Source organism: Podarcis muralis, chromosome 6, assembly GCF_964188315.1.
Source record: "Podarcis muralis chromosome 6, rPodMur119.hap1.1, whole genome shotgun sequence".
NCBI classification, from domain to species: domain Eukaryota; kingdom Metazoa; phylum Chordata; class Lepidosauria; order Squamata; family Lacertidae; genus Podarcis; species Podarcis muralis.
Genome location: NC_135660.1, coordinates 5,200,433 through 5,223,217, shown reverse-complemented (window position 1 = coordinate 5,223,217; position 22,785 = coordinate 5,200,433). Strand labels below are relative to the sequence as shown.

The 22,785-nt window shown below is 49.0% G+C and overlaps 1 protein-coding gene across 1 annotated transcript; it reads right to left on the bottom strand.

Annotated features, from left to right (window-relative positions):
* Positions 1-1,220: 1,220 nt before the first annotated feature.
* LOC114598109 (intestinal-type alkaline phosphatase) lies at positions 1,221-21,556 on the bottom strand. The gene is made up of 11 exons (XM_028731801.2): positions 21,408-21,556; positions 16,896-17,012; positions 13,786-13,901; positions 11,779-11,953; positions 10,468-10,640; positions 9,631-9,762; positions 6,925-6,997; positions 4,339-4,473; positions 3,976-4,167; positions 2,480-2,596; positions 1,221-1,624 (listed from the first exon to the last, which is right to left on the bottom strand). The coding sequence occupies exons 1-11, from the start codon at positions 21,466-21,468 to the stop codon at positions 1,362-1,364; spliced, it is 1,554 nt and encodes a 517-aa protein (XP_028587634.2). The 5' UTR covers positions 21,469-21,556; the 3' UTR covers positions 1,221-1,361.
* Between the last annotated feature and the right edge of the window lie 1,229 nt (positions 21,557-22,785).

Here is a 22,785-nt window from a genome sequence, read left to right as displayed (position 1 = left end):
AGATAGAGGCGCAGCCAATCAGAAACCAAAACAGCCGATCTCTGTGCTCCTCTCAGGCTTCGGGGAATCCACTTCCTCCCCCCATGGCCGTAAATGAGCAGATCAAACAGTTACCAGTTAGTTTCTTTAATAAACACAACAAGGGACAAAAAAAAAGCATCTGACTAGAATGGTGGTGCTCCCAATTAAGTTCACTCCCTGATCCATCTCTATTAATCTACATCACTTCTACATCTTGTAATCTGAGCTTGGAGCCTCTGTGTTTTCTGTTCTGACACTTTCTGAGCTCTCCAGGACTTTGGGGGAAGGGGGTGGATACTATCCAGAGACCGTGAATCTGTTGACTCTCTCTCTTCCAGTGTTTCTTCTCCTAGCTGTTCCCCATCCAGTATTTCCCAGCTTCTGCCTTCTGAACTAAGCCCCTCTGCAAACCACTGTTCCAAATCTATACTGTCCTCCTGCTCCTGGGAAGATTCAGGATCAAGGGGAGAGGGTAGCTCCCACCATTCTTCCTCAGTGCAGCCCTCCTCATCATGGTCCCTGGCAGCTCCCTTGCAGTCCTGATCTGGAGCACAGGTGGTTATTTAAGAGACCATACCCAGTCAGACATGGCAAATCCAGGTGGAAGTGTGATGGTTGGGTTAGGAAGCATCACGTCACATCTCCACGATGACTGGCATGGAGTGAAGAATCAGCTGATGGGAAGGAGCCTGTCAGCTGCCCAAGGAACCTCTCCTTTCAAGCTGCAGAAAACACACACACACACACTGCTCCAGCCTCTACCTATCAATGCTAGTAACAATGATTACGAAAAGGGGGGGTTTGGGGCACTGCAGGGTTTAAGCATCGCTTGGCATTCTAGAAGCTGGGCATAGTCTCCCTGTGGCATTCATGGCATCATGCCTTTAGTGCACTACCACCCACCATTCAGGTCTAGGTAGGAGAGCAGCTCTCAGGTCTGAAGTTGAGCATGTCACCCTCTTTTGAGGCACCACAGTCTCCGCTGTTCCTCATTCTGACTGCTAAGCACCTGGAATCCTTGGAATCTCACACTGCTCAGAGATTGGGGGGTAGTGTGCAACGCTGGTGTCAGAAGTGGAATTCATGTTTCCTTGAAATAAGGGATACCCCTGCATGTACTTCTGCATGTTCACACCATGACTGGAACTGCCAACCCCACTTTTGATGGAACAAGATGGAAGACATTCATTGATTCAGCCTTCAACAGGATGGAGAACACTTGTTTAGCTTAAGAAGCAAAGCTCTTGAGGGTGTATTCTATGTGGCGTCAGAGTTGGAAGCGCTGTCCAGAGGAGAGAAAGAGGAGAGAGATGTACCCTGAGTTGTTGTCCAGGGGAAGATTAACAGGCCCAAAGGAGCAAGGAGGCTAAGAGAAGAGTCACCAAGGCGGGCTTTGTCAACCTGGCAGAGTTAAAGTCCAGGCCGTTATCCTGGTATGGTTCTATGCCAGCAGCGTAGGCCATGACATGGGCAACAAACGTCTGCTCCTGCACCCCATGGAATAGGTGAGCCATGGGGCCCTTTGCCAAGATGGCCACATCCTCGCCCCCATGGGTTTCCGAGTCAAGGGGCACCGCAGCTTGCTGGTGGTAGTCGTCACGCTCTACGGAGAGGAATGGAAGAACATAAGAAGAGGCTGCAGGATCAGGCCAAATGCCCCTCACAGAGGCTAACCAGATGCCTGCTGTGGTTTCCAGTAATTGGTTTTCAGAAGCATTACTGCCTACGACTGCGAAGGACACTGGACAGGCTTAGGGTTTAGGCCACACATAGTGGAAGATCAGTAACAGGATCTCCCTTAGTTTTGGGGGATGGGTGGGTATTACTTTAAAGCAAGTATGGAGTGGAGGGTTAAGCTTTAATGTGGATTGGTGCAACAATAAGTGGGTGGAGGCGTTTGAACCTCAGATCTGAAAAATGGCGTAAAGGTAAAGGGACCCCTGACCATTAGGTGCAGTTGTGGCCGACTCTGGGGTTGCGGCGCTCATCTCGTTTTATTGGCCGAGGGAACCGGCGTACAGCTTCCAGGTCATGTGGCCAGCAGGACTAAGCTGCTTCTGGCGAACCAGAGCAGCGCACAGAAACGCCGTTTACCTTCCCGCCGGAGCGGTACCTATTTATCTACTTGCACTTCGTGCTTTCAAACTGCTAGGTTGGCAGGAGCAGGGACCGAACAATGGGAGCTCACCCCGTCCTGGGGATACGAACTGCCGACCTTCTGATCGGCAAGTCCTAGGCTCTGTGGTTTAACCCATAGCACCACCTGCGTCCCGGAAAATGGCATAGGGAGGGTTAAACACCACAACCACCGCCGTATCAATTAACACTCTTGGGTGACGTCTGCTGTGGCCTTAGAATCCCTGCCATAGAGTCAAACTAGCCTTGAATGTTGACCACACGCCCTGTCCAGCCACCCCCTCCCCAGGCCTCCCCAATTCAGCAGCGACATCCCTCTTACCGCTCTCTTCTTCGGTCAAATTGGGGCGGCCCTGGCTGGTGATCTGGTAGCCCGGCCCGTTCCCATACACGATGGATGTGTACGCCTTCCTGTCTGCTGCTAATGCAGGGGCCAAGCCTGTGGAGGGAGCGTAGTGGACAGTGAGGAATCTTCTTTCCAGGCCAAGGGCTGGTTTCCTTTCTGGGCAAGCTCCCAAGGGCCGGATTCCAGTGGGGCCAAGGGCCAATGGCAAAAGTGGGCAGAGCAGGGCATGCCCATTCTGCCTTTGTGTGGGAGGCTGCTTTCTACACACACTCGCACACACCCCTCCCTAACCCCCATCCAGACAAGCGAGAGGCATGGTCTGAGTTCAAGGGCACATTCCAGCCAGGCAAAAACACCCATGGTGTGAAGCAGAGCCACTGAAAGGCACGACCCAAGGAGAGGGTGATGAGGAGGGCCAGACAGAGCTTGTGGACTCTCCTTTCTTGGAGGTTTTAAAGCAGAGATTGGGTGGCCGTCTGTCTTGGATCTTTTAGCTAAGATTCCTGCATTGCACGGGGTTGGGCTAGATGACCCTCGGGGGTCCCTTCCAACTTGACGATTCTATGCTTTTATCCCTGGAGGGCCACTCAGCCTGTTAGTTCATCTAGTTCAATACTCTGAGCAGCAGAGGCTCTCCAAGATCTACAGCAGAAGTATTTCTCAGCTCTACTAGAAAACATCTCCCCCCCCCCCTAACTGGGGATGCCAGGTATTGAACCTGGGACCTTTGGCAGGCGAAACAAAGACTTTGCTCTCTAAGCCATGGCCCTTTCTGGACGCAGCCCAAGAGGCTGTGCATCCTCACTGCATTGTTACCACCATATTCTTCCAGCGGTTTGGACCACAGTTCTGAAGACCTGCATGGATGGCCTTTGGGAAATAGATAGCTGCCTTATGTTTAGCCTGGAAAAGAGGAGACTGAGAGAAGATCTGAGAGCCATCTTCAAATATCTCAAGAGCTGTGACGTGGAAGAGGGAGCAAGCTTGTTTTCTGCTGCTCTGGAGGGGAGGACATGTACCAATGACTTGAAGATGCAAGGAGATTCCGACTAAACATCAGGAAGAACTTTCTGACATGAGGAGCGGACCAACAGTAGAACGGTCTCCCTTGGGAGGTTATGGGCTCTCTTTCCTTGGAGCTTTTAAAGCAGAAATTAGATAATCATCTGTCGTGGATGCTTTAGCTGAGATAGCCCCATTGCAGAGGGCTGGACTAGATGACTCTCAGGGTCCCTTCCAATTCTACAATCCTAAGTCAGGCCAACGGTCCATGTAGCTCTGCATTGCCTGCACTGGCAGGCAGTGGCTCTCCAGGGCTTCAGACTGGGCTTCCTCAGTCCTATGTGAAGATCCTACAGGACCTTCTACATTCCAGGCAGCTGTTCTAACCCTGATCTACGGCCCACCCCCCCCCCCACATCCAGCTGAGCCCACCAGAACCAGAACTGACGGGTTCCTCGCCAGCCCCATACCGAAGATGGAGGAGCCTCTCAACGTGTAGCCGCCAAAGCCAAAGACGTGGGAATGGTCAGCGGTCACCACGGTCAAGGTGTCAGCTTCTTGCGTCAGCTCCCCTGCCCGCTGGACAGCTTTGTCGAACTCCACTGCCTCGGTGAGAGCCTGCTTGGCAATGCCGTTGTGGTGTCCCAGGTCAATCTTGCCTCGTGCGGAGAAAAGGGCAACTTAGAAAGAGAGAGATCAGGGAAAACACCTACAATCGCCCAGTTAATGGATCCCCCTTTCACTGAGCTGTTTACTAATTTTTAACTACAAGATCCCAGTCTGCCTACCACCCAAACCCTGGTCAACGCAGCCCAGAAGATGGCCCAACTTATCTTCAACGAAGAGGTAGAATCCCTTGGGGTTGCGGCTGAGGATCTTTAAGGCGACCTCAGTCATCTCCGCCAGAGATGGGTCAGTCTGATTGTTGCGGACCAGATCATATTTCATGTCACCAGGTTCAAAGAGGCCTGGGGATAACAGAGAGAACAACAGCCTGTTCTAAGTGCATCATGCGAGAAAGGACTGTTTTGAGGCGTGCTGGGTGAGAGGGTGTCCAAGAGTCAGCTGGCAGTAAATCACACCATTCAAAGCTGGAGTTATGTCTTTATTAGCAATAACATTATCTCTGCAGACTTGGCTGAGTGTCAGGCCTAATGAGCACAGCAGCTCATCCCCATGGGTCTGGCCCCCATGAAGCCGTTGCCAAGACTGAAGGCTCCTGCCTTCCTACAGTTGTCTAAGTCCTCTCCAGGGTTTCCCCAAGCAATCTGAGACTTCACCTATGTGACGCTATTTTCTCCTCCGCCCTTTTCATGCCTCTCCTAGTCATAGACGTCAACTTACAGATTTGAAAATAAGGGGCCTGCAGCCTCGAAAATAAGGGATCAGCAACCAAAATAAGGGATTTTCTGAACACAGGTATGTTCAGCTTCTGAGCCCCTCCAAGCCAAAGGCAGAAAGCCCAGCCAGCAGCCAAACGAAGCCTCAAGTGGTGGTTCCCACAGCGCAGCAACCCGGCAAAGGGGATGCAGCAAGGAAAACCACCGTCACCTCTCTGCTGGGAAGCGCTGAGCAAAGGCGAGTCCCCAGGCAACACGGTCAATTTGATCGGCACAAGGCATGCAAGCTCCACCCCCCAGTCGTTCTTAGACTCCTTATTGGGTGAGCAACGCAGCCAAGCAACACAGCTGGAGCCTCCCTGGCTGGCAGGAAGGGAGGGAGGGAGAGGAGCTGCTTCCTTTGAAACCCGGGAAATTTAAGGGACATCATCAATAAGGGACAGCAGCGGGACACAGCACTGGGATAAGGGACTTTCCCACCAAATAAGGGACAGTTGACAGCTATGCTCCTAGTTCTGAGAGACCAGGCAAGAGGGGAGCTTGTCACAGGACAAGTAGGAGACACCTGGGACCCTTCAGCAGCCTGACTCATCTCTGCCTCTTGGCCTCTGCTGCTTCAGCTTCTGCCTCCGATTCTGGACTGCTCTCTGCCACAGACTCTCCCAGCTCACTGAGCCCTGTTACCTCTTCAGCTTCCGACACCTCCTCTCCCCAGTCCTCTCCCTCTTCTCCGTCTGTCCACTCAGTGTCATCCCACCACCACTCCCCGGGTTCTGAGTCTTCTTCCCCTGAGGATTCCCTAGCTGGTTCCTCCCACCATTCCTCTGCATCCAACCAGCCCAAGACAGAAGATTTGTCAGAAGAAAGAATGAGTTCCTAGCCCTCTCCAAGCCACAGTTCACACAATCTGGCGGAACCAAGTGCTACAGCAGAGGTGAGCAACCTCTGGCCGCTTGGCTTAAATAAGAACTATCCAGGGTCCTGTTTTGACCTGTGAGCCTGTTTTTGTGAGGATACCCAGAGCTTACAGGATTAACAGCTCAAGGGAAATGGCGTCCTGTCACTGGGGCGTGTTTGCATCTTTATTATGTGAACGTTTTTATTTTTTGTTTTGGCTGTGACAGGAGAAGCATCGTGTCTTCGCTTTCCCCTGGCTGTTGTCATTTTGCTGCTGTACAATGAACGCATCATAGAATAGAGGAAGCCGTTGTATGAAAGTTTTACTGCATGGCTGAGATTTCTTCCACACAGGGACACCACTGCGCAAGATACTCTGCTGTAGCCGGGAGAAGCAGATTGGCACAGTGGAAGCGGACTGGATGCCACAGCAGTCCCGCTGTTGGCAGCCTTGAGGGACTCTGAACGGAATAGTTTTCTCCAAGCCACATCCACCTGGGCATCATATGTGAAGCCAGGTGTGGGGCAGGAAAAGAGATGGCTGCAAAGGAGCCCTCAGGAGCTCTGAAGTTGTCGTGCTGTCAGGTGATTGACAGGCCCCAGCAGCTTGTCTCTGGGGCTGAAAATGGCTCCCCACCCCAGGGTTGCAGCTTTTCCCAGAAGGCACCATTTTGGGTGCAGTGGGACTGGTGAGAGGAGAGAGGTGCTGGCTGTGCCACAAAACCCTCCCTCCTGGAATTTCACACATGTCATGGGGCTTCCCTCACTCCCCACATGAGGAAAATTCACACGTGAAGAGAGACACAAGGAAATCTGCAGCCCAAAGCGGTTCGGTCCAGGATTTCTCCTTGATTCTCCTGTGCATATAAACTGGTCTGAAATGCATTCTGAGAAAAACACTTCTAATCGCTGCAACAGGGAAGAGTGGTGAGTGATATGCATTTCAAGACAGGGCTGAATAAGGCTGTGTGTGCCTTTGAAGCACATTCAAAGCATATTCTTTTTCTCAAAGAATTCTGGGCACTGTAGTTTGTTAAGGGTTGCTGGGAATTGTCACTCTGCGAGGGGTGAACTACATTGCCCATAACCCTTTGAGGGAAATAATGTGCTTTAAAGCTGTAAGCTGCCTAAGACACCATGGATGAAGAAACTGGGAGGCAAATGGGGATTTGAACCCATTACCCATGAGGCGGCTCACAGCTGGGTCGTCTGCAGCACTCAGGAGCTGTGTTCGGTTCCAGACGTACTTGGTGCCCTACGAAGAAACACAAAGAATTGAGGGGATATTTTCTACGCCTCTCAGGTCCAACGTAGCTTGCCATATCCACCACAGTTTAAAATGTGTTTCCTTTTGGAGAATATTTGCCTGTCTACTCCAATATTGTCCCCTCTGTGAGGTGGGATTTTTGTTAAACCCATTATCAGTTAGGCCAGCATCACGTATGCAGAAACATGACCTGACCAAAAGACTGGTAAGAGCCACTTTTGGAGTTGGCTGTTGAAGTGAAAAACAGCTCCAGATAAGGCACAAGAAGGGCTCTGCGCATACAGTAAAAAAGATTGAGCTGAGTAAGTGTTTCCAAGGATTGTGGTTGGATGAGAGATTGTGGGGTGACGGGGTGGCAGAAGGTGGATGGGGAGAGAATGAAATACCGTATTTTTCGCTCTATAGGACGCACTTTTTCACCTCCAAAAATGAAGGGGAAATGTGTGTGCGTCCTATGGAGTGAATGCAGGGGGGAGGCAGGGAGGAAAAGCCCCCAAGAGCCGCACACAAGCTCCGCGCGGCTCTTGCGGGCTTTTCCCCAGGAGGGACAAGGGACTGACGCGGCCAGTCAGTCCCTTCTCCCTCCTCGTAGAAAAGCCCACAGGAGCCGCACGCTCCTTAAAGGGTGCGCGGCTCCTGTGGGCTTTTGCGGGAGGTGGGGGTATTGCCATAGCCTCGTGCAGCCTCTCCCGGCTGGAGAGGGGGTGTGCGGCTATGGCAGCAGCCTCTTTAGCCTCGCGCCACCTCACCAGCCGGGAGAGGGTGTGCAGGGCTAAAGAAGCCATAGCCCCGAGCTTCCCCAGCAGCCCTGAGAAGCTCGCGGAGCAGCGGGAAGGCTTCGCGCCTTTCCGCTGCTCCCCGACCTGCTCTTTGGGGCTGGTGGTGGGCTTCCCCCCGCCAGCCCCAAAGAGCAGGTCGAAAGGAACCTGAAGCCTGGAGAGTGAGAGGGGCCGGTGCGCACCGACCCCTCTCGCTCTCCAGGCTTCCAAGGTAGCCACCTGAAGGCGACTCAACGCACCTTGAACGGCACCTTGTTTTAGACGGGGAAAACAAGAGGCGGAAAATTCTCCCTCTCTCTGCGCAGCGCCTCCTGCCGCTTTGCTGAAGGGGTGCTGGGCAGAGAGGGAGAGATTTTTTTTCTTCTTGTTCTCCCCCCTCTAAAACAAGCCGCGTCCTATGGTTGGGTGCGTCCTATAGAGCGAAAAATACGGTAGCAAAGATTACATATATTTTTCCTACACAGAGAGCATTCCAAGCTCTCGCAGAGATGCATTACTGAATAAAGTCTGACTAGTTGGGTATTGTGTGTGAGCTTCCATACTTGAACCCACAAGGGGAAATTCTCCCCACATGACTGGCAGCCGCTCTCCAAACGCTGAAGAAAAAAGAGCTCTCTGTCATGTGCTCCTTTTAACTGGAGGTGCCAAGAATTGAACCTGGCATCTTTTGAATTTAAGCATGAGCACAAATCTTCTGCTGAGCTGCAATCCCTCCCCTGATGGCTGGCTGTGTGGCCCAATGGGACCCACAGACTAAATAACAAGACCCCCTTTGGACACACCCAGCATTGACGTCTTATCTCATAGAAGCATAGTTGGAAGGGACCCCGAGGGTCATCTAGTCCCACCCCCTGCAATGCAACATCAGAGACATTTTACCCTTTGAAGAATTGCATGAGCTGCAGTTTCATAAGGGTTGCTGAGAATTGTAACCCTATGGTGACTGAAAATCTTTGCGAGGAGAAACATGCTCCAGAGGTATACAATGTGTGCACAGCCAAAGTACATTGCAAATGATGTTGCACAACACGTACACACCCGTTTCCCATTGAAATAAATAAATTAAGGTCTTATATATATAATAAATGTTCATAAATGTACCAAGCAAACACGTACATAAATATGTGAACCACATGTCTGAGGCAGCGCAGGAGGGCAGTCCTGGAGCCATTTTGGCTCTCAAACTGACCAAATGTTTTCTCTGCAAGGTCAAAGGAAAATGGAAAAGCCTCCCCATTGCCTTTTCTTTCACAAATCCTGTCTTAAGGGTATATCTGTGTATGAATGGGGTGAGCCTGTGGCCTGGCTCAGGAACTGGGTATTTGTTACTAGCCAGGCTCCCCAGGGTAAGCATTAACTGGTAACCTGCCAGACAGGAGATAAACAATGACAGGAGGTAAACAACGCACTCAGATTTCTGCTGTAGACCGCCCTTTTTGTGATGTAGGTATGATGTATCTGGAGGGGGGTGGTCTTGAGCTACACCCCTTCTGTGATGGGGTATGATGTTTCTGGGGGTGGTCTTGGACTCCAAGGCGGGCAAATTAAAATGTCTATATAAGGGCGGGCACACCTTGGTTCTGGGTCCTCCTCCGTTCTCCTGCGTGTAAGAGGAGCACCCTGTTGCAACAGATCAATAAAGATCAGGCTTACGAGCTGCTTTGCTTCTCAATATTCTCTGGTTGGCCTCCTTTTCTTCGACCAATGGAGAACCTACAAAGCACTCTATAAGGGCTCTTGTGTCCCCCATAAGGGAATAAGGGCAGATTTTCATTTATTACACCATCCTCGTGTCAAGTCCACATTTCTGAAAGCAAAAGCATTTGGGTGAGATAAGCTTACCGGCGAGGAGTTAAGCCACTCTGTGATGAGGTTCTTGCCATCCTGGCGTATGCCCTTGCTGGAGTTGGTGTTGTACTCGGGGTCCTGAGTGCCCGCTGGAGTCATGTACTTCCGGCCGCCGCCCAGGATCACCTGTCAAGAAAGTCACACGTCGTAGGAAGGGTTGTGTGAATGTGCACATAAGCGAAAGCAAGCACTCAGGGGAGCCATCTTGGCAGGAGATTTCCCAGGTTTGAAGGGACCCAGAGCAAGGACACCTCGAGGGGTGGACTGTAGGAATGGATTTACACAGGCACTGGGAGAGGATATATGATATAGTTATTATCCTTCCTTGCTCAAGTGGGTGAGATCAACAGAATACCATGTTTTGCAGCTTAAACTTGGAAGCTAAAACAAGGTTGATTTAACCTTCTGGAAGCAATAATCCAGGAAGCTTTTTTACGACAGGGTGGGTTTCCCTGGTATCTCCCATTTAAAACAACATTGTTTTGTGAAGAAGTAAAAGTAGTATTTACTTACATAATCTAGGTCTTGAAGCAGCAGTTATGGCAGAAAAATGGAAGGGCAGGTTTATAACTACTATCTAAGTTACAAAAGTACAAAATGTAAGTTCAGAATGTGTGGTCAGCTTGGAAGCATGATGGGGAAGAGGGAGACGCCCAGGAAGGAAGGAAGAATGCAGTGTTACAGCTGCAGGGAGTCGCAAGTGGGGAGAGGGCACCAGGTTGGCAAAAGCTGCCCCACAGCTTACCCTGAGCAGGATAACAGAGCAGAGAGGGCAGGAGTGGATTGCAAGCCCAGAAAGGTGGAGGTTTGCTGCCCCTCCCCACAACCCACCGTCAGGTTGACGTTTTTAACAAGTTGCTGAGCGATGTCCTTGCAGCCTTCCGAAATTGCTGAGGCGGGCATGTCGGCGTCCGAGTACCAGTTCCGGTTCACCACGTGGGCATAGTTCCCAGAGGGCGATGCATGCTGGACTCGCGTGGTGGTCACAATCCCCACAGACTTTCCTGAAATGGGGGGGGGGGGGGAGAGAGAGAGAGAGAGAGAGATTGTCTGCAAGAGGGACTGTCTGAGCCAGGCAAGAGATCCTCATTGAACTGGGGTTTTGGCTTTGATCTGAAACTTGGAGGAAGGAGAAGACAATGCTTCTGGGCATGTCCCCTAAGTATGAAAGGACCATGCTTACCATCTACATCTCTGGGATTAAGGGTTTGCAAGTGTGAGGGCAAACTCTGAGCCCAACAAGACGTAACTAAGTTGCGGGGGGGAGGGACGCGGGTGGCGCTGTGGGTTAAACCACAGAGCCTAGGACTTGCCAATCAGAAGGTCAGCGGTTTGAATCCCCGTGACGGGATGAGCTCCCGTTGCTTGGTCCCTGCTCCTGCCAACCTAGCAGTTCGAAAGCACGTCAAAGTGCAAGTAGATAAATAGGTACCGCTCCGGCGGGAAGGTAAACGGCGTTTCTGTGCGCTGCTCTGGTTTGCCAGAAGTGGCTTAGTCATGCTGGCCACAGGACCCAGAAGCTCCCTCTGCCAATAAAGCGAGATGAGCACCGCAACCCCAGAGTCGGTCACGAGTGGACCTAATGGTCAGGGGTCCCTTTACCTTTACCTTAAGTTGGGGGGGCACACACAAAAAATGTATGTAACCAAGCGTTGGGATGCTGCCCCCTGGTGGCCTGGAGGTGTTGAGACTCCTTACAAGCATCAGAGAGCTTTAGTCAGACAAACCACCCAGATGGCTACAAAAATGGTTGCCAACCACCATGGGGTGGCAAATTGATTCCACCAACCCCTGAACCCCACTTCCTCTGATGTTCATTTTAGCTGTACGTCTTGGGCAAATGGATTTGCCACAAACTGTTCTGCTCCACCTCCAGACCCAAGAAGGCTCTGACCCAGGGGCCCTATCCTGACTCAAAACATTTCTCTTAAAGCATCAAGAAGACCTAGCAGGCCGGGAGTTGGACACAGCATACATTGAAGGCACATGGCTTCCCCCAAAGAATCCTGGGAACTGTAGTTTACTCCCAGCGCCCGCTAGTAGCTACAGTTCCCAGGGTTCTTTGTGAGGAAATAAAAGTGCTTTAATCCCACCCCTCGTGTGAATGAGACTCTGTTTCTCCATCTGTGCCCTCCATCTTACCAGCTGCACGGGCTCTCTGCATCACAGACACGACTTCGTTGCCAACTGTCGTGTTACACTGGCTAACCCGGGCAGCGGCATTCAGCCCAATAGTTTTGTAGTTGCCCTTCACCCCACAGAGGTAGGCGGTGGCGGTGCCAGCACTGTCGGGCACTTGCCGGTCCACGTTGTACGTCTGCCAAAACCAAAGGAGACATGGCTGGGAAGAAGCTTAGAGGCTGCCCTCTCACACCCTCCAGCGAGCTGTTGGGAGGCCGGCCCTACTGTTGGGGTAAGGGAACGGTAGGCAGCCGTTTCCCGCAGCCCGTGAACAGGACGTGAGAAAATTGCTTGTGACGTGGCATTTCTGTCAGCGAGAACAGTGTCACGTACGCAAGAACATGGCAAAACCACGTGGCTGGAAGCTAACAGCTGACCATCAAAGTGAAAAACAACTGAGGTAAGGTGCATGGAGGGTTTTGCACGTAGAGTTTGAAAAAGTGGGTTGAGTAAGTTTTTCCAAGGATGAGAAATTGTGGGGTGATGGGGTGGCCGTAAGGTGGTTGGAAGAGGATGAGACAGCCAAGGTGACATCATTTTCCACTACAGTGGTACCTCGGGTTACATACGCTTCAGGTTACAGACTCTGCTAACCCAGAAATAGTGCTTCAGGTTAAGAACTTTGCTTCAGGATAAGAACAGAAATCGTGCTCTGGCAGCGCAGCAGCAGCAGGAGGCCCCATTAGCTAAAGTGGTGCTTCAGGTTAAGAACAGTTTCAGGTTAAGAACGGACCTCCGGAACGAATTAAGTACTTAACCCGAGGTACCACTGTATAGTGTGTGTGCACTGGTAAGCTCTGGCAGACTCTTAGGACTCCATCTGGTAATGCATTACTGAATCTAATTAGGAATTGGGTGTGAGTCTCCGCACTTGAACACCCAAGGGAAATGTCTCCCACACTTGCATTGATGGTGGGTTCTCTGTGGTTCCTCAATCACACCTTGACTAAGGCTGTAGCTCAGTGACAGAGAATCTGCTTTGCAGGAGGAGGAAGGTCCCAGCTTCCATCCTCAGCATCTCTAGTAAAGAACTCCTCTCTCAACCCCTGGAGAGAGGCTGCCAGTCATTGCAGACAACAGTTGACAGCAGGTGAAAATTCAATCATGTGACGCTTTTCCATGCCCAATGAATGGGAAAATGTGATATAGCTGCCACAGGCCCTTTACTGGCTCTCTGCCGCCTCTTCCAGCAATGCTCCCCAAACCAACTTGCTTAAGACTCATAGCTATCAACCGTCCCTTATTTGGCAGGGAAGTCCCTTATCCCAGCGCTGTGTCTCGCTGCTGTCAGTTATTGATGGATGTCCCTTAAATTTCCCAGGTTTCAAAGGAAGCAGCTCCTCTCCCTGCCTCCCTGCCGGCCAGGGAGGAGGGAGGCTCCAGCTGTGTTGCTTGGCTGCATTGCTCACCCAATAAGGAGTCTAAGAACGACTGGGGGGTGGAGCTTGCATGCCTTGTGCCAATCAAATCGGCTGCGTTGCTTGGGGACTCGCCTTTGCTCAGCGCTTCCCAGCGGAGTGGTGACGGTGGTTTTCCTTGCTGCATCCCCTTTGCCGGGTTGCTGCGCTGTGGGAACCACCGCTTGAGGCTTTGTTTGGCTGCTGGCTGGGCTTTCTGCCTTTGGCTCGGAGGGGCTCAGACGTTGAACATACCTGTGCTTGGAAAATCCCTTATTTTGGCTGCTGATCCCTTATTTTCAAGGCTGCTGGTCCCTTATTTTCAAATCTGTAAGTTGACAGCTATGTTAAGACTGCACTTGGCAGTTGCATGCATGCAAGGTGTGAGCTTGAGCTATGAGCCTTGCCCAAAGAAGGTGCAGTCAGTACAAGCTTCACCTGCTGAATTACTGCCTGATTGGCCTCAAGTAAAGAAAAAGAACCTTCTCAGCGGAAAGGAAGGCACGATTCCCGGAAAGCCATTTGCTCCCCACCCCCCCGAACTGCAGGGACAAGCGCAGATGGAAGGCACCTTGGAAAGAGCCACATAAGGGAAGGCGTCCATCGCCAGAGGCAACTGGGGGCTCAGCTGGTTCTTCATCTCTCCCTTCAGGATTCGGGCGGCGGTGATGGTGGGGAGGCCCATGCCTGACAGGAGACAGAGTGAGAAGGTTTGCAGCCCACAGGATCCCGACACAAACACCTCTTATGCCCCTCAATACACAGTGTTCCCAGAGCAGTTTCCTCCCAGAGAAACGACATCTACTGTATTTTTTGCTCCGTAAGATGCACTTTTTTCTTCCTAAAAAGTAGGGGGAAATATCTGTGCGTCTTATGGAGCGAATGTGTGGTCCCTGGAGCCAAATTTCCCAGGGGCGAAAAGCAGATCATGCTTTTTTTCTTTTCTTTTTTTGAAAGAGGGAAGCGGGTGTTGAAACAAAGCCGCTGATCGTTTGCCGATCGGGGAGAGAGATAAGGGATGCTAGAGATAAAGGAGGCTGCCTGGTCTGGGGGAGGTAAAGACAGCAAACTTGCAAAGGGGGGGAAACAGGAAGACTAAAGCAATAAGGTGAGGAATTAGAAGAAAAGGAGGAGCAAAAAACTGCTCCAGCTAAGGAAAAGACACTAAGGCAAACAAGAGGGAATGGAGTATTGAAAGGAAACAGCTGATCGGTGTGATCAGAAGAGAGATAAGGGACCTAGAGGAGGCTGCCTGGGAGGGGGGAGGTAAAAGCCCATGGATCCTCAGGATTTTTACATTGGGTCACCCCAAATTCACCCTCAGATCACATAGCATGTCCATGGCTACAGCCTGCACCAAAAAAATCACGCATCCACTGTTTCCTGGGGCCACAATGGCGCAAAAACATGGTTACAAAGCACAGATCCACATGGATCCTCAGGATTTTTGCATTGGGTCACCCAAATTCACCATCAGATCACATGTGTGTGGCCACAGCATGAACCACAAAAATCATACATCCACTGTTTGGTTCAGAATATTTTTTTCTTCTTGTTTTCCTCCTCTAAAAACTAGGTGCGTCTTACAGTCAGGTGCGTCTTATGGAGTGAAAAATACGGTATTTCACACTCCCTGACTTCACCAAAACAAAAAATAACCCAGCTTAAGGCAGCAGAAGGAAAGATGGTTTGAAAGAGGGACTGGTGCTTTGGATCAACTATGAAACTAATGAAGCTTATACCCCAGCGCCCCCAATCCCAGAGGGCCCCCAGAAACGGCTTTAGTCTACATTGCTTACAAAAGTGGGGTCTAGTAGACCCAGGGTGGATCTATACACAGGAATAAAATGCTATAAATAAGCCAGAAATTAAACCGTTATAACAAAAGAAAAAAACCACTATGGAAAATCACAAAGAATTTTTTTTTGCTCTTCATTGCCATCTGGTGTTGCATATTTATAACACATTCAAAATGCTGGGTTTTTTGTGCTTTTTTTACTAATGTAGCTGAGTCCCCAATTTGAGTTGCATGACTCAGATTGATTAATTTGTTTTTGGTATATATTTCAACATTCCCAAGGTTTGAGAGTCAGAAGCACAGCTGTTGTAAAGGTGGAGTGTTGTGTTTAAGTTGGCTGTTCTGCTGCAGCTGATGCTTCCCTCCCCTTTTAAACAGAGGTCAGAACAAAGAGGAATAATGATGAGTCCATTCACGTTCTCAGGCGGATCCCAAAAACACAAACTCGTGGAAAATTTGTGGAGATCTGTCATGGAACAACCCAATTGAAGGAGGTGACAGAGGTTACCCAGAGCTCATTGCTGGCTGTGAAGGGGCCCCACTGCTTGCACCCCAGTTTTTGACCAGAGGCAAAGAGGTTGCACGAATATTGCAGTTGTTGTATAAGAGATTATTATTTTAACCGATATGTAATTGAAATTAATAAGATTTTGGAACGCAGAAATAAAGAAAATAATCAAAGCATCAATTCTAGCATGTGGGGTGGGGGGGTGGCACCTAAATTATATAATTCGGTATTTGAATGATTGGTATTAGTAATTGTATTATAGGCGTCTGGTTGGCCAGTGTGAGAAATGACTGTTGAAATAGGTGGGACTTTGGCCTGATCTTCTTACGTTCTTAATTTATCTCACTTAATTTGCATAACAATCAGTTCCCATAATCTTCGCAGCCTCCGGAATTGTTTCCTTCCTGACTTTGGAACCAGAGTTTCCCTGAATTGTGAACGTCAAGAGTCCAAAGAAGACTATTGACAACACGACCAGCAAATCATTATGGCACACACCTTCTGAACATTTAATGCCAGTTAATGAGAGCCATTAATGCACCGATAGTGTTTCCCTTGATATAGGACTCCTGTCCAAATTGGTTTATCAGCATCAAACACAACCTGGAGGAGGAAAGCAAGCTTCTGCATTCTTGGAATTGGCTCTTGGAAATGCAAGGCTCAGGGAAAGGGGCTTGTTTGACTATGCAGCCTTCCCAACCAGTGACGTAACATGTGGGGGGAGGCCACGGGGCAGTTGCCCTGGGCACAAAATTGTTTGGGGCGCAAAATCCCAACACATGGTGCTGTCTCAAAACAGCTGCGTGCTTCTGTCACTGGGCTCTGTTGAAAACAGCTTCTACTAGAACCAGGAAGTGACCTCTCCAGGCAACAGAATGGTTTTTCTTTTCTTATCTCTGTGGCTATGATCTCCTGGGTGGCACAATAGCTATTAGGCCAGTGATAGCCAAACTTGGCCCTCCAGCTGTTTTGGGACTACAACTCCCATCATCCCTAGCTAACAGGACCAGTGGTCAGGGATGATGGGAAGTGTAGTCCCAAAACAGCTGGAGGGCCAAGTTTGGCAATCACTGCATTAGGCAGTTGAATGCACAAGCGTACTCTGTCTATTTCTCTCCTTCCGTGCTGTCTCGGGATCTGGCAACCCATGGTACGCCACTGTTCCCAACCTGGTGCCCTCCAGGCATTTTGGAGCCCAACAACATCAGCCAAGCATCAGGTTGGGGAAGCCTCGGCTTGGGAGTGCTGACTTGGTTCTACATTGGGGCTGACATTGTTCTGTGTGCACTTAGTTCTGCATGCACAGAGAGAAGAATTTATTCTCGCTCATGTTACACAGACAGGGGAGCGCAACCCAAGCGTTTCGCCCACTTACCATCTCCCAGGAAGAGGATGAGGTTCTTAGCTTTGTAGTGCCGGGGACGGAGGCTCAGGGCTTGCTCGATGGCCTTGAGAGCCTGCTGGTTCCAGAAGGAGGGCTTCTCCTCTTGAGCTTGAGGAACAGAAAACAACAACCAGGAATTAGGGTTGGCAGTGCAAACCTTTCTTATGACTCCCCCAGATGACTGGTTTATTGAACTTCATCCTGATCTGCTTCCACAAAGCCTACATGAAGGATAGATTGGTTAGTATTGATTTGTCTACAGGGAGGATATACACCTTCCCATTCATAGAAGCATAGAATCATAGAACTGGAGGGGATTCCTGAGGGTCATCTAGTCCAACCCTCTGCAATGCAGTAATCTCAGCTAGATCCACAAGAGATGGCCATCCAACATCTGCTTAAAATCTCCAAAGGAGAGTCCACCACCTTCCAAGGGGGGTCTGTTCCACTGTGAAGCAGCTCTTACTGCCAGAAAATTCTTCCTGATGTTTAGTCGGAATCTCCTCTTTAGAATTTAAATCCATTGGTTGGGTTCCTACTTTCTGGAGCCGCAGAAAAAAGCTTGCTCCATCTTCCATGTGACAGCCCTTTAGATATTTGAAGATGGCTATCATATCTCCTCTCAGACTCCTCATATCCGGACAGAACATACCCAGTTCCCTCAACTGCTCCTCATATGGCTTGATTTCCAGATCCTTGATCATCTTGGTTGCTCTCCTCTGCACACGTTCCAGATTGTCAATGTCATTCTTAAACTGGGGTGCCCGGAACTGGATCAACGTTTGTTGACCACACACTTTTCAGCACACCTGCTTGCTTGTCAGTTTCCAAACTGCACAAAGTTTGCTGTTTAAAAAGTGGATTTGTTGCCCTAGGAAAGCAGAGCCACTTTAACTGCACAGACCTTAATGTCTAGTATGTGCTCATATTCCTCCTGCAAAATACTGGCAGCCTGGAAGCAACCTTAGTAAGCACGTGCAACCTGCAATTAACTGGTGAGGGAGAGATTGCATATCAAATCCCCAGAAAAAGAGGAGTGTCAGGCCTGGAGAACCAGGAATGAACAGTGTGTGGGATAAATCAGCCTCATATAACCAACATGCTCAAGTCTCTTTATTGCATGAAGGGGTTAAGACCATAAAGTAAGCTGTCCTGCCAGGCTTAGCTTGAACGCTTCCCCTCACATTGGTTTACCAAACTCTGTTCTCCCACTTCTTACTCTTCCACCATACAAACCCTACCAATAAAGAGATCTGTGTGGCTTCAGCAAGCCATCTTTGTGTTTCTGTACAAATCATAGAATCATAGAGTTGGAATAGACCACAAGGGCCATTGAGTCCAACCCCCTGCCAAGCAGGAAACACCATCAGAGCACTCCTGACATATGGTTGTCAAGCCTCTGCTTAAAGACCTCCAAAGAAGGAGACTCCACCACACTTCTTGACAGCAAATTCCACTGTCGAACAGCTCTTACTGTCAGGAAGTTCTTCCTAATGTTTAGGTGAAATCTTCTTTCTTGTAGTTTGGATCCATTGCTCCGTGTCCGCTTCTCTGGAGCAGCAGAAAACAACCTTTCTCCCTCCTCTATATGACATCCTTTTATATATTTGAACATGGCTATCATATCACCCCTTAACCTCCTCTTCTCCTGGCTAAACATGCCCAGCTCCCTTAGCCGTTCCTCATAAGGCATCGTTTCCAGGCCTTTGACCATTTTGGTTGCCCTCCTCTGGACACGTTCCAGTTTGTCAGTGATAAATAATTGAGAAACATTTACCATTTTGGAACCAAAGCTATACCGCCTGTCTTTTCTTGCTGCTGTATGGAAAAGCACATGAATCTGACCTTTGAAGAGTTTGTAAGTAAACCATTTTTAACTTACCAAATGTGTGCTCTCTTTCTATGCTAAGGGAAGAGGAACTTTGGAAGCAACTTTAGAAGGGGATATTTTAAAGGTCGAGCAGCCTATATTTCCACGTTTTACTTTGCTGCCTGTTTTGTGATTTTAAATTTCTGCTGGGGCTCTCTCACCAAAGGTACTTGCCCCGAGCCTTGATCTAGGCAACCAGGGAATTCTCCTTTTTATTTTACCATACCTACATTTTTCTTTCAACCAAATACTAAAAACAAACACAGTGAATGGAGAACTTGCTCCAGGTATAGAACTTGCTTATTTCAACTTCAAACACCTGCTCCAAATGGAGCCGTAGACTTTGGACCGATTCATCCAGGCAATCACTATTGAACCTTGATAAATTTTATTGCACTCAAGATGTTTTGCCTGGCAGCCAAAACAAGTGTCTATTTTAGAATGATTATAGAGAGTGAAATTTAATTGGCTTTCTTTATCACTTATCCAGTGCAATCAGTGCACATGACACTTACAAGGTGCAGAGTACAAGAGGCCCCTGCCCCAAGGAGCTTACAATTCAAAAATCAATACACCTGAGGCAGGAGAAACCAAGGAAGGAATGTGAAATTGTCTCAGTTATTTCTGTGGCTGGGAGCATAATTCCAAAGTAAGAACTCTTAGACAGAAAGGTAGACACATAAGCTGATTTAGCTGTGCGTAATAATTAGAGAGACGTATTTTTACACATAGGAAGCTGTCTTGTTCTGAGTCAGAACCATTGGTGCAGGAGTGTCCCCTCCACCAATTTTAATAGGTACTTCCGCAGTTTTATTTTGCAGTGTTAATATCTTCACTATTATTATTATTTTGGCACACCGCCCTGAGACTTTCTCAACTGGAGGGCAGTATGGAAATGTTTAAAATAAAATATGTTCCCCCCCCCCCATGCTCTCATAGATATGCTCAGTAACACAGACTTATTGGTTTGAAGTTGAAAATGTAAGTTACGATAGATAAACACCTTGTTGCTTCAATTTTACAACCCATCCTCTTTTTCAACAGACATTCAGCAGAATATCCCAGTATCTGTTAAAGAAATTATTTATCTGTAAACCCTCGACAAGTGGAACTTGATATGCAACATATTGGAGAGAAGCCAAGTGTATCACTACTATTAATGAACGACCAGACAAACGACATGAAAGACAGTTCCACATTGCACATACTGATCGGGGAAGGGAACTGATGGAAGAACACTTTAATAAGAAAACAAAACGGAGAACCCTTTATGTTCTATCGGAAGGGGTGAAATATGCTGATCTGTATACAGTGATCACATAAGCGCATTGAATCAGGATTGTAGACTTGGGACCCAGAGGGTCATCTAATAATAATAATTGTTTTATTATTATTATTATTATTATTATTATTATTATTATTATTATTATTACTACTACTACTGCTACTACTACTACTACCCCATCCATCTGGCTGGGTTTCCCCAGCTACTCTAGGTAGCTCCCAACAGAATTTTAAAAACACAATAAAACATCAAACATTAAAAACTTCCTTAAACAGGACTGCCTTCAGATGTCTTCTAAAATTCAGATAGTTGTTTATTTCCTTGACATCTGATGGGAGGGCGTTCCACAGGGCGGGCGCCACCACCAAGAAGGCCCTCTGCCTGGTTCCCTGTAACCTCACTTCTCGCAGGGAGGGAACCACCAGCAGGCCCTCGGAGCTGGACCTCAGTGTCCAACCCCCTGCAATGCAGGAATCACAGCTAAAGCATCCGTGACAGATGGACACCCAACCTCTGCTTAAAAACCTGCAAGGAAGGTGAGTCCACTCTGATGTATTTCAATGACTTTGGGTCATCTTTCAGGGGTTTCCATAGCAGATGGGAACTGCAACAAAACAGACCCACTGGTGGGAAGAGAAATTAAAATAAAAGACCAGAATTTGTTCATGTACGCCACAGTCGCCGCAAGAACTTTACTGGCCCAAAGATGGAAAACACAAGATTTACCAACCAACCAGGAGTGGCAGGTGAAGATGATAGAGTTTGCGGAACTTGCCAAATTGACAGGAAGGATCCGGGACCAAGAGGACCAGAGATACAATGACAATTGGAACAAATTTATTGAATATATAAAGGAGAACAACAAAAATATTAAGACACTAGCAGGAGTGGAATAACACCTTCAATGTAAAACAGAAGAGTTATGATAATAAGATACGGAAAAAGTATGTGATGTATATACCAGTGGTTGGGAGGGAGGGAAGTCAGGACTCGGCAGAGTCAAAGGGATTATAATGTGATAATAAGGATGGTTGGGGGGAAAAACTACATGATGAAAACAATAAAAATTTATCTACAAAAGAGACCCACTACCAAAGTCGCTCAGCGCCCCTGAACTTCACAGTAGACACCAGGCAATTATTCAGCTGGGGCAACTTTCCTCACAAATCCCAGGTGGAGAGATTTCTCTTGATACATCCAACCTTCCCATTCTGAGGACACTCCAGGAGACCCTGGGCATGACCCAAACACCCTAATCTTTCTTCACCCTAGCCATGTCCATCTCCCTAAGCTCTGGTACCAACCCAGTAGAGTGGATGATGGGCAGACGCAAGCCACACAACATTACCTGGGATGATGGCACCGGTGAATGCCAGCCCCAGGCAGAGAGCCAGTCCGGAGAGCCACATTGCTGCAAATGGAGCGGAGCTGTTTCAGGGCGAGCGGGAGAGATTTCAGGAAGCTCTGTGACTTATAAGACTAAACCCAGGGAGACCTTTGGACACTTGGACAGCTGCAAACCATCATTAGTGGCACCCAGATTCCTCCCTTCACCAGACCCCACCCTGGGGAGTTTCACAACTGCTGCTGGCAACAGGAAATGTGCAATGGTGCGGTCATCAAGCCAGTTCCAAGGCTTATGGCAGAAGATCAACCTCCACACCGGTTTCAAGTCTCCAGTCCTCACTTTTTAAGAGTGCTTTCTCTCTGCCCCCAACGGTTTCTCCTCTTCCATTGCTTCTTTTCATTGTCTTGTTCTCACTCTATTTGGGCTCTGCCTAAACTTTCCTGCTTTCACCCAGGCCGGTTCCTTCCTGTGCCTTCTGTTATACATGCTCCTAATATCTTGAACCTAGCAGTTTGAAAGCATGTCAAAGTGCAAGTAGATAAATAGGTACCGCTCCAGCAGGAAGGTAAACGGCGTTTCCGTGTGCTGCTCTGGTTCGCCAGAAGCGGCTTAGTCATGGTGCCAAATGACCCGGAAGCTGTATGCCGGCTCCCACGGCCAGTAAAGCAAGATGAGCGCCACAACCCCAGAGTCGGTCACGACAGGACCTAATTGTCAGGGGTACCTTTACCTTTAATATCTCCTATTAGCTCCTGTTGGCCAAGGTAACTTGTCTTTCCTCCTTCCAAACTTCTCCCCCATCTTGTCTTGACAGTAATGGTTGTTGTTGTTGTTGTTGTTGTTGTTGTTGTTGTTGTTGTTTAGTCGTTTAGTCGTGTCCGACTCTTCGTGACCCCATGGACCAGAGCACGCCAGGCACCTCTGTCCTCCACTACCTCCCGCAGTTTGGTCAAACTCATGCTGGTAACCTCAAAAACACTATCCAACCATCTCGTCCTCTGTCGCCCCCTTCTCCTTGTGCCCTCCATCTTTCCCAGCATCAGTGTCTTCTCCAGGGAGTCTTCTCTTCTCATGAGGTGGCCAGAGTACTGGAGCCTCAGCTTCAGGATCTGTCCTTCCAGTGAGCACTCAGGGCTGATTTCATTCAGAATGGAGAGGTTGGATCTTCTTGCAGTCCATGGGACTCTCAAGAGTCTTCTCCATAATTGGATCATGGCCACTGGTCCCATCACCTCCTGGCAAATAGAAGGGGAAGAAATGGAGGCAGTGAGAGATTTTACCTTCTTGGGCTCCATGATCACTGCAGATGGTGACAGCAGCCACGAAATTAAAAGACGCCTGCTTCTTGGGAGAAGGGCAATGACAGGCCTAGACAGCA